Source organism: Dendropsophus ebraccatus, chromosome 15 (assembly GCF_027789765.1).
Source record: "Dendropsophus ebraccatus isolate aDenEbr1 chromosome 15, aDenEbr1.pat, whole genome shotgun sequence".
In the NCBI taxonomy this organism is placed as follows: Eukaryota; Metazoa; Chordata; class Amphibia; order Anura; family Hylidae; genus Dendropsophus; species Dendropsophus ebraccatus.
The window spans coordinates 48,304,491-48,328,824 of record NC_091468.1 but is presented as its reverse complement, the minus strand read 5'-3'; the positions used below and the strand labels follow the sequence as shown (position 1 = coordinate 48,328,824).

Sequence of the window (24,334 nt, the reverse complement as noted above, 5' to 3'; positions counted from 1 at the left end):
ACCGGCACTGGCGTCACAACAGCAACACCTGGCTGAACTATTCCCCGACCAACCACTACTGCAGTGGAGTCACACTTCACCATCTGGCAAGTGACCGGTCGCTGGTGGGGCATTACCACACGTCTACTAGACTGGGAGATGTGCAGCTGATGAACAATGGTTTATAAACTTGCTTAGAAAATTCAAGTGTCGATCTGAGTAGGTGAGAGCCACCACTAAGCTGAGGAAACAGCCGCTTGCTACCGATCCTGCTATGTTCATCGTATGAGATAGAGCATGCAATATCCTGGTGCTTGTCAGTGTCAGGACCTTGTGTGTTGAGCCCTGAAAGACCTGATACAGCACTGCGTAGCCAATACAACCCTTCACAATACTGCTCGTGAGATTTGGCATGCATGACAATGGTTACTATCACAAAGCTACATCCTCTGCTAGAATGAGGTATCTGGAATAGCCTAGAGCACAAAGGACTAAGATTACAAGAAATATAGTGAACACAATTATTGCTCGAAATGATTGAAGAAATCTTATATATACGACAGAGCCGGGATGGAGCCGGCTGTCAAGTGTAACAAGTAGAGATCATTGTGGCGGAGCATAAATTAATGAATGGAGTGCAAACATTTACACTGGCGCTATTTGTCTTCACAGCACTCAAATGGCAAATCTAATAATGCATACCATTTACAATATTTACCCTTTAAGGTTCACCAGAATACGACCGGATATTCAGACGGACGCGCCACAGCCTTCCAGACAAACAGAAGTCATCTTCACAAAGCTACAGGTTCACAATTGATACAATGAGCGCTGCTATGTTGACTCTTTGGTGTACATGCAGCTATTGTGTACTTATACAATTTTACAGTATCAGGCTATGTTCACACAGCGTATAAATTTCATTAACAACGGCCGTTCTTTTCAGTAAAAAGAATGTCAGTTGGTAATTAAATGAATAAGTTTGCATTGATTTCAACAGCGATAGTGTATACAGACAGTATACACTACGGTCGTTGTTAAACTGCAGCTGTAGAAAACAATGAGCATGTCTATTTTCTACGGTCGCAGTTTGGCGAACAGTGGCTGTAGAAAATAGTTGTGCACACAATGTAAAGTACCCCTGCCATCCACACTTTACATTGTGTTCAAAGCTTAAAGCGAATATGTCGCTCCCGATGCCGGTATTTAGAAGACAAACGACTTTTATCAATGGGGCGCGATGGGGCGGGCAGTCAAACTGGCATGGCCTACAGCATCAGTGCACTAAGCCTGCAGAGCCTCTCTCCCCGCCTCCATCCAGCCCAGGGGAGTGAAGGGAGACGGGCAGAGAAGCGCCATAGGCCTAGGGCAGAGATGCTCAAGGTCTTGCCAGTTTGACTGCCTGCCCCGCTGCATTGATAAAAGTCGTTTTTCTTCCGGCATCGGGCACAGGCCGACCCCCATGATGCTGCAAGAGAGGAGCTCTGTGATAAGTTTATGCGGCCCGTCTCATGCAGAGAGACAGAGATTACAGGGATCTGATAAAGAAGTGCTCAGCCGAGTGCTTCTCCTGGCTAGAACTAGAGATCAGTAAGTGTCTGAAGACTCAGAATTTTTTTATAATGTCTCTGAACCATATGTCAAAAGATTTTTGTATCATGTATAATGTCTGGGGAAATTTTTTTTTAAAGTATTGTATTGCCTCCAAAACGTTATACAAATCCCCAATATACACTTATTATAGGAAATGCCTATAAAGTGCTTTTTTCCCTGCACTTATTACTGCATCAAGGCCTTACTTCCTGAATAAAATGGTGATGTCACTTGCTAGATAAAATGGTGATGTCACTTCCTGGATAAAATGGTGACGTTTTGACCCGACTCCCAGAGCTGTGCTGGCTGTGGCTGCTGGAGAGGATGATGGCAGAGGGATGCTCAGTGCTCCTCCAGTGCCCTGTGTCCCTCAGTGTCCCCCTGCCATCTTTCTCTCCGAGAAACAGCTCCGAGAGTCGGGTCAAAACATCACCATGTTATCCAGGAAGTGACATCACCATGTTATCCAGGAAGTGAAGCCTTGATGCAGTAGTAAGTGCAGGGAAAAAGCACTTTATAAGCATTTCCTGTAATAAGTGCATATTGGTGATTTGTATAACTTTTTGGGGGCAATACAATACTTTAATGAAAATTTTGGCCAGACTTTAATGGCCTATATTTATCAAAGGACTTTTCCTCTAAGAACGGTTTATGGATACACAGGTCTTGAGAAATTCCCTCAGTTCTCACTATATGTGAGCACATGTAGGTTGCAGAAGAGAAACAGAGCACATCTTTAATAAAGACCTATGGAATTTTTTTCTCTCTATCGCTTCTTGTAATAGAGAGAACTACAGAGATTCTTTAGGCCACCGACCGCAAATTGCTCCGTGTAATAGCGATGTGCGGCCAACGGCTAACGATTGAATAAACTGTTCATACATTACCTGTCCACACTCTCGGTCTCCTCCTGCCTTCTGCTCGCTTCTTGATGCCGCACGCTGCAGCTTCTTCAAGAGGTAATGTGTTAACAATTTAGGGCAAGGGCTGCACGGACATCGCTAACGATGTCCATGCAGCCACTGCTAAACGATATTTGAGCTATGTAATAGCTGCAGTAAACTAGCGCAGATCTAGCAGATTGGCGCTGATTTACAATATTGATCGGGCCGTCTAATATGACCATAAAGCAACTTATAAAAGATCTAACTCTGCAACTGAATAGCTCACAAGGTATCTGTGTTAAAATGACCTCAGTGGCTCCAATCCTCTGCAAACCTCTATATTATACAGTGTGATATAGTACCACATCTAGCAATGCATCCATGCTGTATAAACAGTCAGCTTCCCTAAATGCTATTTCTCCATTACATGCTTGTCGCTCAGAATCCTTTGTAAACCCTCGTTTTCTCTATAATAGAATCATCAATATTTTTGATTGCTGTCTTGTTAAAAGCTTCATGTAACTGGGAAAAACCTAGATAGTGACACACAGATGAAAGCACAATTAAATGAGGGTGTGCGAAATATGTAGAATTACAGGATAGCTGGAACCATCACGATTCTGACCGCAATGTCTCCATGACGTCAGTAAGTCGAGTTCTACCCATTAACCAACCGATTACCCCTAATTTTTGCTTCAGCAAACAAGAACAGCATTGCAGACAAAGGGATGGAGTAAGGACCACCATAAAAAACACTAAATGCATTCGATCACAGCACTTTAGCAAATAACATTTCTTTACGTTTTTACAACCATCCAGACTAAAATGAACACAAATAAAAATATTGGGTTACATTCACACATTGTATTTGAGCCATAAAAAAAAAAGTTTAAAAAAAAAAAGCTATTTTTTTTATACTTAATTCTACTGAAGTGAATGAAAAAAATCACTGGATATTCCCATTTCTAATATTTTACAGCCAAATTATTAAGACACGTTACATCACTTATATTCCGCAGTAAGACATAATTCCCCACTTAAATTAATTGGCCAGTGCCATAAGTAGTAACGGGGAAAAAAAAGGTTTAACTCAGCACTAACTGACAACAAAACCTACAAGAAAATATAGCTGAAAACCCAAATTTATGTATATAAAATCACTCTTTATTAGTGTTCAATTAAAATCCAGAGAAGTAACAGAAGAACGAATCAGAACGGAATTGACAAAGCACATGGGCAACTATATGATAGTAGTAATAAGTAATAAGTAGATAATAGTAATAAGTAATAAGTAGATAATAGTAATAAGACTGCCAAAGGTTAAAAAACTACACATTGGGGTCATCATAATTCAACCTCTCATAAGTATAAGCCCAAAAGCAAGACTGGTAATATCAAAAAACACCAAAACATACAGTGTTCAATAACTTAAAAGTGCTGGTACACAGAAGCCCAGTGCAGTGGGCCCCGATGTGTGTTTCGGCTGAATGCCTTTATCGAGGGGTTATTAAAAGCAAGGTCCTTTATTTCGCCAAAATATTCAATTTTTAGTACTTGTTCACACCTTTTTGGTATGATTTTATATATATATATAAAAAAAAAAAGCTGGTTGGCAAACTGTTTAACAGCATTTGGTGTAACAAAATAAAAAAAAAAAAGCAAAACTAGTGACAAAAAGCCTGAAATTATTATTAGTAGTAGTATTTTTTTTAAAGGGCCAAAGTTGCAAAAAAAAAGAAAAAAAAAGAAAAAGGTCTGAATTTTTCATTGTTTTTTTTTATTCTTGAGGTTTTTGAGGTTGAAAAGTATGCACATAGCCTAAATGATATAAATAGCACAGTAAATCTTAATTACAACATTGTGTGAACAGAGCCTTTCTGTGTTTTCAATCCACTCCTGGTTTTGGTTGCCATGAGGACCTGACATGAGGACCAAATACTGCCTGAAATATACTGTGTGTGAACCCAGCCTATGGCTGGGTTCACACTCAGTATGACACCGGCCGTTCTGATACCCAGCTGTGTCACAGAACGGCTGGTGTCAGTAAGATTCATCCCGGCCAGAACTGCAGTAACTTCCGGATAAACTTCATTTATGTTGAATTGGGATGCTGACCCATTTGTGTGTGCCCGCATTCCAATTCACCATAGCACACAATGGAAAGTACTATGAATAGCGGCCGCACAAAACGTGGTATACACAAAACGACGGAGTGTATACTATGGGGGAGATTTATCAAACATGGTGTAAAGTGAACCTGGCTCAGTTCCCCCTAGCAACCAATCAGATTCCACCTTTCATTTTCCAAAGAGTCTGTGAGGAATGAAAAGTGGGATTTGATTGGTTGCTAGGGGCAACTGAGCCAGTTTCACTTTACACCATGTTTGGTAAATCTCCCCCTATGTGTATACTCTCCGGACGGGATTCTATTGACTTCACTGCAATGTAAATTTTAAATTAATTAACGGCCGGCGTTGCAATTTGCAACATCGACCATGATTAATTGAAAATTTACATTGTGTGAACGCGGCCTATGGCGGCATCCAACTTTTTCAGCCATCGGTATTTAAATGCAGAGCGGTCGGGTTCGGACAAACTTGAGCATGCTTGAGGTTCACTCATCCCTATTATGCACTGTTTATTTCAGTGAACATGTTGTTTTGGGAGTAAACTGATCCTATATTATACTGAACTATGCTGTTATGTGATATTAGGCGATATTGTGATAGGTTTTAAGATTTATAGTTTTATTGGCCCAAAGACAAGGCCCAAAGACAAGGCAACAACATGTTGCGCAATGGAGAATTAACATTAGCAACATACATAATGTAAACAAAACAATCGTCTCTTCCAGGAGTCAATAACATACAAAGTAAGTCATCCTGAAATACTGAAATGATCATTAGTGGTATCTATTCTTCAGGCTGAATCCGTCCGTAGAACGTACGCCGCCGTACATGTGCGGCTGAAACTACGGGCGTGGGAAAAATAGACATATGGCCGGATGCGTACGCACCACGAACATACGCCCGCAGTACAGTTATGCTTCCCTAGCTTGTTTTGAAGCGATCTGAAGCAGGTCATTTACTTGGAAATCTTCGCCCAGCCCCGTAAACCACACAGAACCTTTTGGATCGAAAAATCAAGTTCAATTTGGCTGAAATAAGTACTCCGTACGGGACCGCATGGGAATCCACGGCCGTGAGTTTCAACACTTCCGTCCTCAAACAATGGTCTTGTTCATTTTTCATGGCGCCGTATACGATCCGGCCGTAAACTCATACGTAGTGTGCACTGTGCGGGCGTATATAGTATACTTTCAAGCGAACGCATCAACCTCAAAACTACGTGCGTATATTCGCGGTTCGCACTACGGACGGATTCATACGCAGTGTGAACATAGCCTAAAGGTGTAACTCTTTCTGCTAGGGTCAGTTAGGGCGTCAACACAGAAACAGGCATCTAGAACATAAGTTATATGAATTGAATTTTTATCTCTGTATTTCTGTTAAGGGTTGTTATTAGAGATAGGCGAACCTGGAGCATGCTCGAGTCGATCTGAACCCGAACTTTCGGCATTTGATTAGCGGTGGCTGCTGAAGTTGGATAAAGCCCTAAGGCTATGTGGAAATCATGGATATAGTCATTGGCTGTATCCATGTTTTCCAGACAACCTTAGAGCTTTATCCAAGTTCAGCAGCCCCAGCTAATCAAATACCGAACATTCGGGTTCGGATCGACTAGAACCCGAACCCGGTTGGCTCATCTCTAGTTGTTATCAGTTGTTGTTAGAGAAGTTCCTGGAGGGGTAAGAGAGATGTTGAGAAAAGTTTCAGGAGAGAGTAGAGAAGAGAAGAAGTTAGGAGATAGGCTAAGCCACTTTTCCCAATTAGATCTAACTTTGGTAACAGAATTTAGTGTAGACGCAATAGACAGTTCCATCTGGCAGTTGTAGTTGACTACATTCAAAATTTCACTTATAGTGGGAATAGTGGTGTTCTTCCAATTTTTAGCAATACAATTCCTTGTGGCTAGAAGTATATGCAAAGGGATCATAAGATCAGATGCGTTCCACTCCTCTGTGCCCAACCCTAGAATATTGTGATAGGTTTTATACATCATGCATACCTTCCTTTATGGACTAATTTTGCAGATTACGAGAGCTGACAGCAGATCCATGTTGTGTTACTGATAATAAGAATAGATTTGAAAGACTAGGAAATATTTCCCTCATCAGTTACTCATATCTGAGTAATATATTGTACCGTTTCTTTATCGCCCATAGCCGCTACTTTCTTATCTAAACCGTGCTGCTTTTTTTTTAACTAGGCGTATGCTCATTGTTTATTTCTTCCTCTACTTAAGCTCTTGCATTTAATTCTCCCTCCTATATACGTATTTATCAGAGGATTCAGTATCTTGAATTCTAGAATCTTTCCCTTGTAGTCCGCTACATGAAGGTGCTCTTGGTTACTTCCTGCTCTCTCTGTTGTCTTAGGTGTCTTGTGCTACCCTTCCTTGCTTTTGTCCCAGTTACACCACTTTTTTATGGTTCAAAATATTTTTATTAGCAAAGATTTTCACATAAACAGCAGTTATATCGGCAATGATAATATATGAAAGCTATACAGCGATGCGTTCGCCTATCAAAATCTAAAGAGGACATGGTCCTTTAGGATCAGAAAACTATAACAATGAAAATAGAATGTAAGCGGAATACGCAATACTCAGGCGTTATCTCTTCCCGGTATATTCCACCATGTATGAGGAAAGCAAAAAAAATCAAAGGCATAACATGAAAGGTAGAAGGCCATGAGTCGTATCTAAGGCACATCTCCGGGCATAACTGCAACGCATAGTATAACCTTATCTAAACAATAAGAACAAAACAATTAAACACATCAAAACAGACATGTATACAAGAGGGCGGGAGTGCAAAGAAGGGACAAGAAGGGAAAAGGGTAAGGAAGGGGAGGGAAAAGACTCTCGCCGCGCCAGAACCCACGCACCCTAGGGAAGACGCAATCCACCCATTTAGAGCGGGCACCCCGCCAACCATGTGGCAAGCTCCGGTGAGGTTTTAAAGTCCATCCATGGTCTCCATGTACTATTAAATTTGGCCCCTGTATTATGTTCATCTGATCTCAGCTCCTCATACGCATGATCAATTGAAGGCCTCTTCCCATTGTTTCCTAGAAGGGGAGGCTGCGACTTCCATAGCCTCGGTATAATCTGTCTGGTTGCCAACAAGAAATATCCCAAGAGACCCTTCTTGATTTTGGAGAGGGGGCCAGGCAACACCGACAAAAGAGCCATTTCCAGGGTAAAGGTTACAGACGCCCCTATGACCTTATTATACAGGTCCTGAACTCCTTCCCACAAATTGGCAACAGGAGCACAAGACCACCATATGTGCTTCATTGAACCCACCGCCGAGGAACATCTCCAACACTGATTGGATACCGAAGGATACATTTTATGTAGCTTTTCTGGAGTCCTATACCATTGGGTCAGAATTTTATAGTTAAGTTCCTGAAGTCTACTGCACACAGAGAATTTATGAGTCAAAATAAAGGACTTTGACCATTCTTCTTCAGTGAGCTCTCTTCCAAGCTCTCCATGCCAGGTGGTCTGGAACCCCAAGGGCAGGTCCCCTGTCCCTTCAGAGATAAGAATGCCATAAATCAATGAGATAGTATGCGTAGGGACCTCAGAGGCCATACATAGTTGCTCAAATGATGTTAGGGAGGCTGTCAACACCGATATTGGAGCCAGGGACTTGGTTTGTCCTCTAAGCTGGAGATATTGGGGCCACATGCCCACTTGCATAGGCCTATCTCCTCTGAGATCATTTAAGGTTTGCACCCCCTTCTGTCCCATCACATCTTGGATCCTTGGAGTAAGAGACTCCACACTAGGGAAATAGTGAGGAGCCACCAGAGAACTGAGAAAAGTGTGGGTTCCCCAGTAGTGGGGTAAGTGGCCCAGGGACAGTGGCAATACCGGTTTTGGATGCAAAGCGCTACACCACTTTTTTAAAGTGTACCTGTCATTATAACTTTCAATATCTAAACCAAAAGTAGATGTGATATGAAGAAAATTTGCAATTTACATTCATTTTTTTTTGTTATGGAGAACATGGCACTTCCTGTCATTCGAGCGCTCACAGAGAAAGCAGTCACGTAACTGATGGACACGTTGAGCCGTGACTGTGTACTGGCTGGAATTCCTGTGCCTTCTGGAGACTGGACCATCATTATTTCAACCACCAGGTGGCTGAGTAGGCTACCAGGGTGCTGCAACTGTCCCTTTAACTGCAAGTGTTCCTGACTACACTTGATGGTTTCGGGTGGGGCTAGTTATGCCCCTGTACAAAACTTTATTGGAGACCCATAAAATCACGTTCACATAAAGCAGAAAATCATTAAAAAAAAATTTAAAACAGCCAACAGGGATAAAAATCTAGGAATAGAGGGAACAAAAAATGGATCATTTTGTGAAGATATTGTTTTTGCTCCACCCCCTAGGTTTTAATGCAATATCTTAGATTTTTGTAAAAAAAAAAAAAATATTTGCTAGCGAGACTTAGCTAGAACAGAGTCATCTCATTGGTGATCTATTGTTGCTGAGTAACCTTTGCCACGAGCCCATCATCATCTGCTTTTTACACAATTTGCAGTTGTACGACTATATATCAGTGGAGCGAGTCTCAGGGATGACATGTAAGGTAGCACCTGCCAGAATAAAAGCGTGTCTAAAATCTGGATTCAAAGTTTGACAAATCTATAAACAGTGACTGAGCCAAGTCCTCCGGAGAAAGCGCTCACTCATCTAGTTTACACTCCAGGATAAGAAATGTATTGTACCGGCTATAACTAAAATAGTCCTCATCATGCCCGGTGGTAAACATCATCGTAAAGCTGCCTGCAGGACGCTTCATGAAACCTAATATTATAAGCAGAGTGGTGTGAATCAATCCAGAACAAATCAAATCTGTTAAGAATTTTTCCAAATAATTGTTTTCCAGCAAATTTGTCTTTAACCCTTTGATAAATATGGGCCATTAAAGTCCAGCCAAAATTTTCATTAAAGTATTGCATTGCCCCCCCCCCCTCCCTAAAATTTATACAAATTACCAATATACAGTACACTTATTATGGGAAATGCAATGGACTACCAGCAGGGGGATGTAGGAGTGGAGTCCCGACAGGGGAGAGAGACAGACAGCAGCGGTAGTGGCAGTGTAAACACAGTGCTGGGCGCCGGCTTGTTTGCCGCTGCCCGGGGGACATCAGAGCAGGTCCTTCTGGGCGGGGTGGGGAGCGGGTATGCTAGGGGAGGTGTTCATAAACTGGGGAGGATGGCGTGGAGGTAGAGACAGTAGTCAGGAGATAGAGGCAGTAGCCAGGGCACTGAGCATCCCCCAGGGCAGAGGGGATCACTGCCCCACCATGAGACGGGCAATAGTATTATGCAGGGTATGGGGATACTGGCACCACAACTGTGCCAGGGGCATAGTTTTATTATGTTCTGAGTGGGGGAGGAGTATGGTGATGTGGTTTGCCTATGGGGGTCCCAGACACTACTACTATCAATGTGTACTGTAGCTGCAAAAACAATAAAAGAATGAATACCACTAATATATGAAAAAAATGAATAACCATGGATGAAAAGCACAAATGTGAATAAATGCTACCAATACAGGGAGGAAAATCCCATACAGGTAGTACTGATGCATATACAGGGATGAAAGTCACAGAGATGAATGAAAACCACCAATACCTGGGGGAAGATTACATACATTGATATCTGATATATGTACACGGATACAAAGCACATACAGGGATAAATAATACCAGTACATAGAAAAAGATCTCTTACATAGGTAACTGATATACTGTTAAGTACATTGATAAATAATACCAGTACATGGAGGAAGATCTCATAGATAGACGACTGCTACAAATACACAGATGGTAAAGACATACAAGGATACATACTGTACTACCAATGCATAGATGGAAATCACACATGGTTGACTGCAGTAAATATATGGATGATAGCAACAACTGAGACGGGGACGGAATATTTGAATCTTCGTCGGCTCATTTACACCGAGTGATTATTCTTTTATATCCAACTGCGTCTGACTGATGAAAGCTTTGTATAAAATGGTCATTTTATTGTGATCAGTCCATTACTAGATAATGTAATCTGTGGACTAGAAATTGACACTACGGGGCTGCATCCTATTTTAGTTTGCATTTTTTTTTTCACATAAAGATGTCATAGTCTTAATAGATATACCCATAAAAAGCCGATGACTGGTGTTCCTAAGCATTCTGCGAGACTTTAGCCACGTCTATAGGAGGTTACCATACAGTGGTGTTCCCCAACCTGTGGCCTGCCAGATGGTGCAAAACTACAACTTCCAGCATGCCCAGAAAGAAGAACTGAACTGCTTCTGAGGATTATAATGACAAGCTGAAGGAAGGCCCATACACTGTAGACATAAAGCACTAGGTACACTGGTAGTTACACAAGGCAGATCTGCCCAGAGCTTCATGTGTGCTCAGGTGTGAGGAGGAAGCTTTGATTTACCTTTCAGGAACAGGGTGTATCACCTGAAAGGGGAACTATCAGCAGGTTAGATGAATTTAAACTACACATAGCATCCTGTTGTGCATGGGGCACTTAGGATGAAGGTAAGTCTCTTACCTTTCACCTTGGCTCCGTACCCGTGCAGTTTTAATGTGATGTTGTGTCCAGTAAGCCCAGGCCGGCCAGCTCATCATTAGAAGGGGTGGGTGGCGGGCTGGTGGTGGATCAGCACTCTGGGGGCAGGGTAGCGCTCCAAACGGCCTTACTGGACACAGGATTACATTGAAACTTTACAGGGACAGTGCCATTGATAAAAGTAACAGACATCCTTCATCCTTGTGGCCCCTGCACAATAGGGAGCTATAAGTAGGTTAGATTAGTTCAACCTGCTGATAGTTCACCTTTAAGTAGAAGTCAGGCTGACAGATTGTAGATACAAAGCCCAGGTTTTCCTGAACACAGAACAGGCTAAGCCATACCCCAACTCCGCGTTTTCTGTCCTGATCTAGCTGTTACTAGACACAGATTTCCCCTAACAATAGGCAGTGTACAGCAGTTGTAGGGAAGGGAGACACCTAGTGGCCAAGACTTAAGAGCTTTTCTTTCTAGACTAAGGAGTCATTTTTTTTTTTTTTGTAAATGAAGTGATCTATCGGTTTTAGGTTATCATATGTATACTAGTCTGAATAATAGTGACCATTATGCATTGGTGGAGGTCCCCATTTCACACTTTTGACTACATATAGGAGTGGGCATTATAGAGGCTGCTGTTTGGCTACCAACACATTGTAAGAACATAAATAACAACCCCAGTTTCCTATGCAGTGTATAAATTACATCTATCTATCTCCTATCTATCTACAGTATCTACAGTATCTATCTATTGTAACGCCTGGAGTAGTGGATCCACTGGGCCGTCACCAGCGATGGCACTAACCTCACCAGGGAGCGGAGTCTAAGGGGCCGCTGGTTTTCACCAGAGCCCGCCGCAAGGCGGGATGGACTTGCTGCGGCAGGCGACCCCCAGGTCGCTACCCCTGGCTTGGTTGCTAGTGACGGAAGGCGAGGCGTGGCAGGAGCAGTAGGCAGGAGATAGTGCAGGCAGAGGATAGTAGACGTGCTCGCAGGTGGCGGACAGGACTCAGGAACAATGGGAAGGCAGCGGGCAAGGACTAGGGACAAGGACTGAAGACAGGAACAAGGGACAAGGACTAAGGTCAGGAACAACAGGGAGCTGGGCCAAACGCTATGGGAAGCATATAGAGGCTCCAACACGAGGGACAGGGCATGCTGGGATTTATAGGGAGTGATTGGGTGCAACTACCAATTAGGGACGGACTGGCCCTTTAAATCTGAGACAGCCGGCGCGCGCGCGCCCTAGGAGGCGGGGACGCGCGCGCCGGCCGGCACAGACGGAGACCAGAGCGGGACGAGGTGAGGCGCCCCCCGGGGCCGAACAGACCGCAGCGCCGGGTCCCTGCACAGGGACCCCGGCAGCTGCGTGGGATAGAGGGCGGTCCCGTGCTCCGGGCCGCCGCCATGATATCTATCTATCTATCTACAGTATCTATCTATCATCCATCTACTATCTATCTATCTTCTATCTATCTATCTATCATCTATTTATCTATCTAATGACTACCAATGCATGGAAAATTAAGTACTAGCATGAGAACAGAGGGAAAGAGGGAGGGAGGGTAGTGAAGCCCCCCTCCCTAAATACTTAAGGTGGTAAAAGTCCAAGTTCAAGGTCCTACACCATTATATTTATAGAGCACTGACATATTTCAAAGGGTTGTAGATTGTATTCACACTTCTTCCTGTCTACAGTGGAACATAAATCTATTCTCCATATCTCAGACACACTTTATGGTCTCATGTATATGACCCCAAATACAATGTTAATGCATTTCAATAGGCAATCATGCACTGGCTGGGTATAATGTGTATTTTTTCCCAGGTCCTCTTGTATAAGTGCTCATTTATTCTAGGGAAAAATTTGTCTTTGATGCAAAAGTTCACCCAGAAGTGCGTGGGCTGCAGAACGCTGCATAATTCAGTTCCATATTATGCCCCCTATTTCTTATTGATATGCATGTAGGCACGTGCTGGAGGTCTATGGCTGAACGCAGAACGAACATACAAATACCCGTAAATGTTATTCCTGGTTGGCTTCAGATCTCGGACCCCGCTGCTGCACACTGCCAGTCACTGAAGCCCCTGGAACACTATACAGTACAGCTACAACCGCTGGATTACACGTCTTGTAAAGACAACAACTGTGCAAAAAACATCATTCAGCTATTCCATGTGATGTAACTAGAGGGCTCAGACCTCCAACATTTCAGAATTCCCAGCAGACTTCTGCCATCTGTATGCAACTAGCAAACCGCCTGAAAACAATGTGATACAAAGTTAAGGCAAACAAATAGTAGAAATGAAAAACACATTGGAATTGCTATTGTACTATTTTAGGATCTGGTTCAATGAAACATAAACATTATGAAACACAACACTAGGCTACAGAAAGCACACAGAGGCATACAGTACGTATGGGTGTCAGCGGTAAGGACTGGAGCGCTAACAGTGATATAGACTGTAGTAGTATGGACTGTATTCATATCAGTGATATAGACTGTAGTAGTATGGACTGTATTCCTATCAGTGATATAGACTGTAGTAGTATGGACTGTAATCATACCAGTGATATAGACTGTAGTAGTAGTATGGACTGTATTCATATCAGTGATATAGACAGTGGCGGATTAAATGTACCCTGGGCCCCGGGCTGTCCACCCAACCTGGGCCCCCCCCCCCCCCCCCAGCCACCCCAGCAGGCTGTGTGGGGTATATAAGAATACAGAGGTCTGAGGGGGATCAGTATATAGAAGTGACCCCAGAACATCACTAATAGGGGATAGGGGGGATGTTTTTGTTCTATCCCCTATTAGTGATGTTCTGGGGTCACTTCCCTGCACTGAGCCCCCACAGATCTATGTATTCTTATATGCCACAAAGAATCCAGTGTATAATGCACCTAGGACCAAACTACAACAGCTACATGCACTACAACTCCCAGCATGTACTGACAGTCTGCAGCCCTCATAATATGCTGGGAGTTGTAGTGCCTGCAGTTGTAGTTGGGTTCTAGTTTAAAAGTTTTCGCTAGTGTACTGTAGTGACCCCGGGGCTGTGTCAGTACACTACCGCAAACAAAACACTGACCCATTTAGACCCCAATGGTACACAGGCTCTGCACACTATAGGGCTGGGTTCACACTATGTATATTTCAGGCAGTATTTGGTCCTCATGTCAGGTCCTCATAGCAACCAAAACCAGGAGTGGATGGAAAACACAGAAAGGATCTGTTGACACAATGTTGTAATTGAGTGGATGGCCGTCATATAACAGTAAATAACGGCCATTATTTTAATATAACAGCCATTGTTTTAAAATAACAGCAAATATTTGCCATTAAATGGCGGCCATCCACTCAATTACAACATTGTGTGAACAGAGCCTTTCTGTGTTTTCTATCCACTCCTGGTTTTGGTTGCTATGAGGACCACAATACTGACTGAAATATACTGTGTGTGAACCCAGCCTATAAGTGATTACAGTGCAGTTACTAATGACTCACAGGTGACGTCTTCTCCGATTGCCGTCGCTCACTTTTTCCTTTCCTCTCTATTTGGCGCAGCATCATGAAGACTTCTCCGGCCCCAACTCAACTGCAGGCGGGGAGCTGGGGGTGACTGGGGAAGGGAGGCAGCTGGGGCGACAGGGGGAGAAGCTGGGGCAAATGAGGCCGGGGAGGGGGGGGGGGGAAGCTGGGAAGGCAGGGAAGCAGCAGGGGGTGAACATGATGGGGGTAGCAGCAGGGGGAGAAGATGATGGGGGTAGCAGCAGGGGGAAAAGATGATGGGGGTGGCAGCGGGAGGAGAAGATGATGAAGGGTAGCAGCAGGAGGAGAAGATGATGAAGGGTAGCAGCAGGGGGAAAAGATGATGGGGGTAGCAGCAGGGGGAGAAGATGATGGGGGTGGCAGCAGGAGGAGAAGATGATGAAGGGTAGCAGCAGGGGGAGAAGATGATGAAGGGTAGCAGCAGGGGGAGAAGATGATGGGGGTGGCAGCAGATGATGAAGGGTAGCAGCAGGGGGAGAAGATGATGGGGGTGGCAGCAGGGGGAGAAGATGATGGGGGTGGCAGCAGGGGGAGAAGATGATGGGGTGGCAGCAGGGGGAGAAGATGATGGGGGTAGCAGCAGGGGGAGAAGATGATGGGGGTAGCAGCAGGGGGAGAAGATGATGGGGGTAGCAGCAGGGGGAGAAGATGATGGGGGTGGCAGCAGGGGGAGAATATGATGGGGGTGGCAGCAGGGGGAGATGATGGGGGTATCAGCAGAGGGAGAAGATGATGGGGGTAGCAGCAGGGGGAGAAGATGATGGGGGTGGCAGCAGGGGGAGATGATGGGGGTAGCAGCAGGGGGAGAAGATGATGGGGGTAGCAGCAGGGGGAGAAGATGATGGTGGTATCAGCAGGGGGAGAAGATGATGGGGGTATCAGCAGGGGGAGAAGATGATGGGGGTAGCAGCAGAGGGAGAAGATGATGGGGGTATCAGCAGGGGGAGAAGATGATGGGGTAGCAGCAGGGGGAGAAGATGATGGGGGTATCAGCAGGGGGAGAAGATGATGGGGGTATCAGCAGGGGGAGAAGATGATGGGGGTAGCAGAAGGGGGAGAAGATGATGGGGGTAGCAGCAGGGGGAGAAGATGATGGGGGTGGCAGCAGGGGGAGAAGATGATGGGGGTAGCAGCAGGGGGAGAAGATGATGGGGGTGGCAGCAGGGGGAGAAGATGATGGGGGTGGCAGCAGGGGGAGAAGATGATGGGGGTATCAGCAGGGAGAGAAGATGATGGGGTAGCAGCAGGGGGAGAAGATGATGGGGGTGGCAGCAGGGGGAGAATATGATGGGGGTGGCAGCAGGGGGAGATGATGGGGGTATCAGCAGGGGGAGAAGATGATGGGGGTATCAGCAGGGAGAGAAGATGATGGGGGTAGCAGCAGGGGGAGAAGATGATGGGGGTGGCAGCAGGGGGAGAATATGATGGGGGTGGCAGCAGGGGGAGATGATGGGGGTATCAGCAGAGGGAGAAGATGATGGGGGTAGCAGCAGGGGGAGAAGATGATGGGGGTGGCAGCAGGGGGAGATGATGGGGGTAGCAGCAGGGGGAGAAGATGATGGGGGTAGCAGCAGGGGGAGAAGATGATGGTGGTATCAGCAGGGGGAGAAGATGATGGGGGTATCAGCAGGGGGAGAAGATGATGGGGGTAGCAGCAGAGGGAGAAGATGATGGGGGTATCAGCAGGGGGAGAAGATGATGGGGTAGCAGCAGGGGGAGAAGATGATGGGGGTATCAGCAGGGGGAGAAGATGATGGGGGTATCAGCAGGGGGAGAAGATGATGGGGGTAGCAGAAGGGGGAGAAGATGATGGGGGTAGCAGCAGGGGGAGAAGATGATGGGGGTGGCAGCAGGGGGAGAAGATGATGGGGGTGGCAGCAGGGGGAGAAGATGATGGGGGTGGCAGCAGGGGGAGAAGATGATGGGGGTATCAGCAGGGAGAGAAGATGATGGGGTAGCAGCAGGGGGAGAAGATGATGGGGGTAGCAGCAGGGGGAGAAGATGATGGGGGTAGCAGCAGGGGGAGAAGATGATGGGGGTAGCAGCAGGGGGAGAAGATGATGGGGGTAGCAGCAGGGGGAGAAGATGGGGCGGCATGGAGAGCAGCTAAGGGGCAAGGGGTACAGCCGGGTGGCAGGGGGTATATTCGGGCGGCAGGGAGCCAGGGTGAGCTTCCGGCAGAGAGAGCAGGCCGGAAGCTCACAGTGCAGCCCCGCGGTGCCCGAACTTCTCTGCTTGGCGGCGCGCAGGATGTGACGTCATCACGCCGCCAGGAGAGAAGTACGGGCACCGCAAAGACGGCAAGGAGAGAGGGGGCGGTGCCGCGGCGGACTCCGACGACAGCGCGCCACAGCAGAACATCACTCGGGGGCCCATTGGGCCCCGAAAGTGATGTGCTGCTGGCGCTGCTATGCAAGCTCTTAATGTGGGCGGCGCGGGCCCCCCCGGAGCCTTGGGCCCCGGGCGGCCGCCCAAACCGCCCACATTATAATCCGCCATTGGATATAGACTGTAGTAGTATGGACTGTATTCATAACAGTGATATAGACTGTAGTAGTATGGACTGTAGCGCTAACAGTGATATAGACTGTAGTAGTATGGACTGTATTCATATCAGTGATATAGACTGTAGTAGTAGTATGGACTGTATTTATATCAGTGATATAGACTGTAGTAGTATGGATTGTATTAATATCAGTGATATAGACTGTAGTATGGACTGTATTCATATCAGTGATATAGACTGTAGTAGTAGTATAGACTGTATTCATATCAGTGATATAGACTGTAGTAGTAGTATAGACTGTATTCATATCAGTGATACAGACTGTAGTAGTATGGACTGTACTGTGTCAGTTATATGAACGCCTCTACATACTGTAAATCCTTACAGCTCCAGCTCTATCAGTGAACAGGACTGTCAATTATAAATGATTGGTATGAACTGTCAGTGGTATGGACAGTAGTAGTATGATACATGGTGATACATGATACGATAGGATATGGATATGTCAGGGATATAGACTGTTCTGTTATAGACTGTAGTTAAATAGGCTGTAGTAGTTAGGACTGTAGTGGTATGATTAGTCTTAACTGACCAAAAAAAAAAAATTACATGAATATTGCAGACTGGTACATAAGGATAGAGGAATCTAAATTAAAGCAGCATTTTTTTTTATTCCCACCACACCAGGAGGATTTAGATAAAAATTACTTCTTGCCCAGAAGACCCCTTTAAAACAAGACGTCTCAAACATAGAGATACTGTATATGCTAAGAACTCACAGTTCCACAATATATCTTTTAGGTTGGGACTCACAAGCACCTATTTCTGCAAATCGACTAAAAATCCAAGCACAGTTACAGTCACTGCCACTTTTTTGTTACAGTGTGACCCCACTCACTAACTTACGATCCACAGAGTGCAACATGGCAATCCTTGGCCACATGTCCCTGTTGCGGACAAATATATGACGTAGCCTCAGCCTTATTGTTAGGTGCACGCTTAGTATATTGCAATATTAAACATATACATTTTGGTATTACTAGCCCAGTTATAAAGGCAAACTCAACTTTTAAATTATAACCCTATATGTTCACTGATATAGCGACAATTCTCATAACTATTGTTCATGTGTGTATTCTGTTTTTTGAATATTACAATGGAATTATGTCAGGAGAACAATAGTGTGCATGTAAAAAAAATGACAAAGGAGCAGGCAAGACCATGAATATGTTCTGTGAACAATGACTGTGAGCTGGGTGGTAGAGTTACAATTATTGCTAACTTGTATTTGCTTATTTGTAGCCTTTTATTTGCCTTCTTGATAAAGGTACAGAGGGCCCGGGCTGCCTAAGTTGTGATCATCTGACCCTGCTCTGTGAAAGTCATTGTTCTAGTAGACAGCACAGAGAGCCACGTCATAAGGCAGTATAGAGGGGGTACATAGAAATTGTCAGATTTACTAGTACGACTGGGTGTTTAAAACAACTCCTAACTTTTCCAGTTAGAGTATAAGACTACCCCTCTTCCAACACCCAAATAAAAATTAATAAAGAACATCAGACAGCAGCAGATTAGGGATGGTCCGAACCTGCTTCGGTTCGGGTTCGTACGAACCCGAACTCTCGGAAATGATTCCCACTGTCTGCCCACTCCATGGAGAGGGTGGATACAGAGGGAGGACCGCCTGGAAAACTGGGATACAGCCATAACCATAAGCTGTATCCCAGTTTTCCAGGCGGTCCTCCCGCTGTATCCACCCGCTGCACGGAGAGGGCAGACAGCGGGAATCTGATGCAGAGCGTTCGCGTTCGTATGAACCCGAACCGAAGCAGGTTCGGACCATCCCTACAGCAGATCTTAGCGGCAGAGAAGGAGGCACAGAAATACCGGATACAAGGACGGCCTGACGGGTGAAAGAGGTGCGTCCTTCATACAGTTGCTGCATACGGCGGGGATGCAGACGTTTTTGAGCTCCCCCTACTGTATGCGGAGACCACAGAAGTTTTTCAGCATCTGTCCTATAAGACGACAGCCAGTGTATAGGACGACCCCTGATTTTCGAGAAGATTTTCCTGGGTTGAAAAGTAGTCTTACGTAGTCTACGCTGGAAAATACAGTATAAATAGCAGCAGATAGTCCACGGCACAACCAAGATTAATGGTGAAACTTCAGTGTTTATTCACAGCAAATTCATGATACAGCACTCCAGAAAACGGATATATATCTACATGACCAAGTTTGTATACATTATCAATTCTGTACACTTGATACAGTACCTAAACTCGCATTGTTAAACACATAATAAGACGAATTTAACTATTTCAAGAAATGGCAAGACTATTTTGCAGCACATCAGCTGGATTTATACTTGCTGGCCAGTGTGACATCCATTGTAATAATAATAATAATAATAATAATTTATTTGTATAGTGTCAACAGATTCTGCAGCACTTTTTTTATACACAATATAAAAGGAGTAAGAGCTCTATTACACCAGCAGATTATCTGACAGATTTTTTTAAAGCCAAAGCAAGGAATGGATTTGAAAAGAGGAGAAATAGTCTTATCTTTATTATCTGTTCTCTGTTTATAGTTCATTCCTGGCTTTGGTTTTAAAAAAAAATCTGTCAGATAATCTGCTGGTGTAATAGAGCCCTAAGAGACCTGCTCCCAAGAGTTTACAGACTAGGAGGACTGGGGGTAACGGCAGCAAGTGCCTTATTTACCCATGGTCCAGCCATTGTACATAGATTGGCAAAGTGCCCATAGGTGATAGGTCCATTGAGACAGCACTGAGTAATAGTACATTCACATGTTGCAGATTTACTAGTTTAGAGTAAAATACAAGTAGATTAAATTTTGGCGGTGTAAATTGACACTCACTATTGATATAAAAATCTGCAGTGGTTAACCCACAGCAAGATAAATAAATATATATATATATATATATATATATATATATATATATATATATATATATATACACATACATGGTGTAAAGTGAAACTGGCTCAGTTGCCCCTAGCAACCAATCAGATTCCACTTTGCATTCCTCACAGACTCTTTGGGAAAGAAAGGTGGGATCTGATTGGTTGCTAGGGGCAACTAAGACAATTCTACTTTGCATCAGTTTGATAAATCTTCCCCGATGTGTTTACATCCCATTGAAATGTACTGTTTTTATCTCTGGATCAGAAAAAGGTCCTGGATGCAACAGGACCCTGTTGTTATTGACTTCTGCATTACAATTAAACAAAATTGCCAATTAAAAACAGGATCCCGATAGATCTTTAAAACCAAACAAAAACATAAGTCAACAACTACAGGGTAGAAATGTAATCTAATATTTAAAAGAAAAACAAAAAAAAACACAGGATGCTAAAACAAAGTGTGAACAGGACCTTACTATTAAAAATTCTTCCCTGTGGAAATTGTCTCCAAATCCACAATACAACCCATAGTGCATAAAGACAGGTGGTCTCCGCAAGATACAGTATAAGGCATGCAGGGTAAATCCACAATATGCTCTCAAATTCAGGCAGAGTTTTTACAACTGTATGGAGTTGTATAGAAAGTTCAACAATCCAACTGAGAAGATTTCGGCACATTCAACCGGAGGGAAAAACCACACTATGTATATGGTCCCTTGATCTCAAGCAATGCTGGTGGTGCTCTTTCAACACAGACTGCACAACTTGTAGTAGACCCAAGAACACTTGAAAGTTGAGGCACTCACCACTACGTCTTCATAAAAAATAGCTTTCGTTATTCACATAATTGCAGGTACATAGATACAAACGAATGCACGGGCGACAGTCTGTTTCGCACACACAGCCAGCACGCTTCCTCTCAGCCCTCAGCCGAGAGGAAGCGTGCTGGCTGTGCACGCGAAACAGGCTGTCGCCTGTCCATTCGTTTGTATCTATGTACCTGCATTTATGTGAATAAAGAAAGCTATTTTTTATGAAGACGCAGTGGTGAGTTGTATAGAAAGTTATTCACATGTCTTATACTGTAAATTGTTGGGTTGATTAAATACAACATAACAGGGCCTGAAGAATATGTGTTACATCTGGTTTCACTGTCTCACTACACTACCCTGATACCACTAGTAGATGTAATAACAGCTGACAGAAGATGCTCTATACCAGGGATGGGGAACCTCCGTCCCCCCAGCTGTTGCAAAACTACAATCCCCATCATGCCTGGACAGCCGAAGGCTGTCCAGGCATGATGGGAATTGTAGTTTTGGAACAGCTGGAGGGACGAAAGTTCCTAATCGCTGATCTTTACAGTAAGTTATATCGTATATAGTTATATAGTAGGTTATGGTATTTTATGCATGCTCTAACACACTGTTGCCAACCTGTGGCACTCCAGATTTCGTAAATCTACAGCTCTCAGCATGCTCTGACCACTTACATATCAAATATCCAATGTCCCAAATGTACTCCCTATAATCCTCCTGACTGTTCATTTAAAATCATTGACCACATTGTATATCACCTGCATATGGAGGTGTTTTATCATCAGTCCGGCAGGGATTTTCCTATATAGTTATAGCAGACTCTGGATTATTTTAATGGCAAATTCAATAGCAATGCAATAATATTAGAGATAATTGATCCTAATGAATGAATATTCATTACTGTAATTCATTTATTCAATCATTATATAATGCAAAGAAAATAAGGAGTTAATGAAATTTACTGTATACAATTTTAATAGAATCCCTTTACCTAGAACTTGTCACCAGATATGTATACAAAAGCAATGTGTCCTTAAGATCCCCACACAGATGTGGCATATATACTATATTAGTATCCACACACACAACATATATACTATACTAGGGTCCGCACATGGATATATACTATACTAGGGTATGCACATGGATATGCCATATATACTGTATTATGGTCCGCACATGGATACAACATATATACTTTACTAGGAGCCGCACCTGGATACAGCATATATACTTTATTTGGAGCCGCACATGGATATGTGAAATACATACTGTACTATATTAGGGTCTGGACATGCATACAACATATATACTTTATTTGGATCCACACATTGATACAGCATATATACTTTATTAGGGTCTGCACACACAGCATATATAGTATATATGAATACAGTATTTATATGGTGACATGCAGTTTCCTTTTTATAGAATGACCCATGCAAAGGTCCCTCAGGTTTCCCTAACTTTATACAGTAGGTCCCTCACTAGAGTAGATCCGCTTCATCAGTATTTTCCAACCTGTGGCTTTTTGAAGCTTTTGCAAAACTACAGCTCCTATCATACATTAGCCCCTGGCTGCTATGGCAATTGGGAGTTATAGTTCAGCAACAGCTGGAGGGCAATGGTCTCCAAGCTGTAGCTTCCCAGCATGCCAGTTTGCCAATTCCCAGCAGCTGATCAGAATATATATATACATATATTATATATATATATATATATATATATATATATATATATATATATATATATATACACACACACACACACTTGACTTTTTATAGAATGACACATGCAAATCTGGTTTATGTCCCCTGCTGAAACAGATCTGCTACATCAATGTTCCCCAACCTGTGCCCCTCCAGCTATTGCAAAACTACAACTCCCAGCATTCCATGGTTTACCTAACTGTAAATGTCCCTAAATTGGGTAAATATTCCCCTTTTCCCCAACTTGGCTGTTGCCAAACTACAACTCCCAGCATGCCAAGGTATCCAAATGCCAGCTGCCTAGACAGTTAGGAGTTGTAGTTTGGCTGGAGTGGTTGAAGAGAGGTTGAAGAGCACTGTTACACAAATCTATCTATCTATCTATCTATATATATATATGCAGCATATCCCCCTATCTCACTACATACACAACCACCTGTTTGTTGACTGCATCAGGCAAAGACCAAGTGCAATTTAGAGCTCCCTGAGGGGCTGCTGGCATCTATGTAATGACTGCCTGCATAATAACACTATGGGAAGTGACAGCTGTCAGTGTCTATGGTGCTAGTCGCATAATAACCCTTTATGGGGTCTCTGGCTGCTTGTGAATCCCCTCTTTTCCTTGCACAGAATAGGAAGCAGCATTTATTTTCCTGCACCCACATCCACTTGTCATTGCTTCCATGTGACATGATGCCTTCTTCAGTGTGGGCTGGAGAAACCTAACACTCTCTGGAGTAATATTTATATCCTCATTGAGTCATCTGGTTGGAAAGGAAAAAAAAAACACACAACACATACACACACAAAGCCATCACATCTGACAGTCAATCAATCACATGTAACCCTTGATGCCCCTGTGCTGACCCTGTCCATCCCTGGAGTCTAGGAGACTTCTGGTCCAATGACATTGTCACCACCAGCTGTCATTCATTTCCTCTGCTCTGTCCCTTTAAACTCCAGCAGCAGCAGCAGCAATGATGGCAGTGTATGGGGTGCACAGATGCTGGGCACATGTGGCCATGAACTGCACTACCTGGCACAGGTGAGAGGTGCTGGCAGGGTGGCAGCTGCTATACACATGCAGATTGCAGGCTTAATAGACAGGCTACTTACATCATCCCATTTAATGCACTTGGATCCTCTTTTCAAGGTGTCAGAGACGCAGACACGTTTGAGCTGCAGAGCATGGACCCCTGGCTGTGCCCCTGCCATGTCCACACATTGAGGCTTCCAAGACAACCAAATAAGACAATTCCCGGGCAGGCTGTGGATGGAGGAGGCAGATCAGGGCTGGAGGAGGCTGTAAGCTCCTATAGATAGGAAGAAAGGAGGCACAGCTGACACAAGACAGCCTGAGCTAGCCGGCAGGAGCACAGTGTTCACAGTTCTGCCTACTCCTCCAGCTGCCTCCTCCTACTCCTCCAGCTAGAACCATTCAGCAGTTCGCCCCCCTTTGCCATGGAGCAAGAAAGCATACACATGCATATGCATACGCCTTGTGTCCTTCCCTGCAATCACAGCAAGCCAACTTTCAGCCAGCAGGCTGGCATGGCTGACGGAACAGCGCCACCTACTGGACAAAGATGGGTACTGCACGCAAGCTCAGCGCTGGGTGATCAGCGAAG

General features: G+C 44.2%; 1 protein-coding gene across 1 annotated transcript in view; it reads right to left on the bottom strand.

Annotated features, from left to right (window-relative positions):
* Positions 1-24,118, bottom strand: part of PLCB1 (phospholipase C beta 1) — a 510,352-nt gene extending 486,234 nt beyond the window's left edge. Inside the window, exon 1 of the mRNA XM_069955509.1 lies at positions 23,823-24,118. Within this exon, the coding sequence (XP_069811610.1) occupies positions 23,823-23,921 (99 nt within the window). The 5' untranslated portion in view covers positions 23,922-24,118. The remainder of the gene's footprint in view (positions 1-23,822) is intronic.
* Positions 24,119-24,334: the final 216 nt, after the last annotated feature.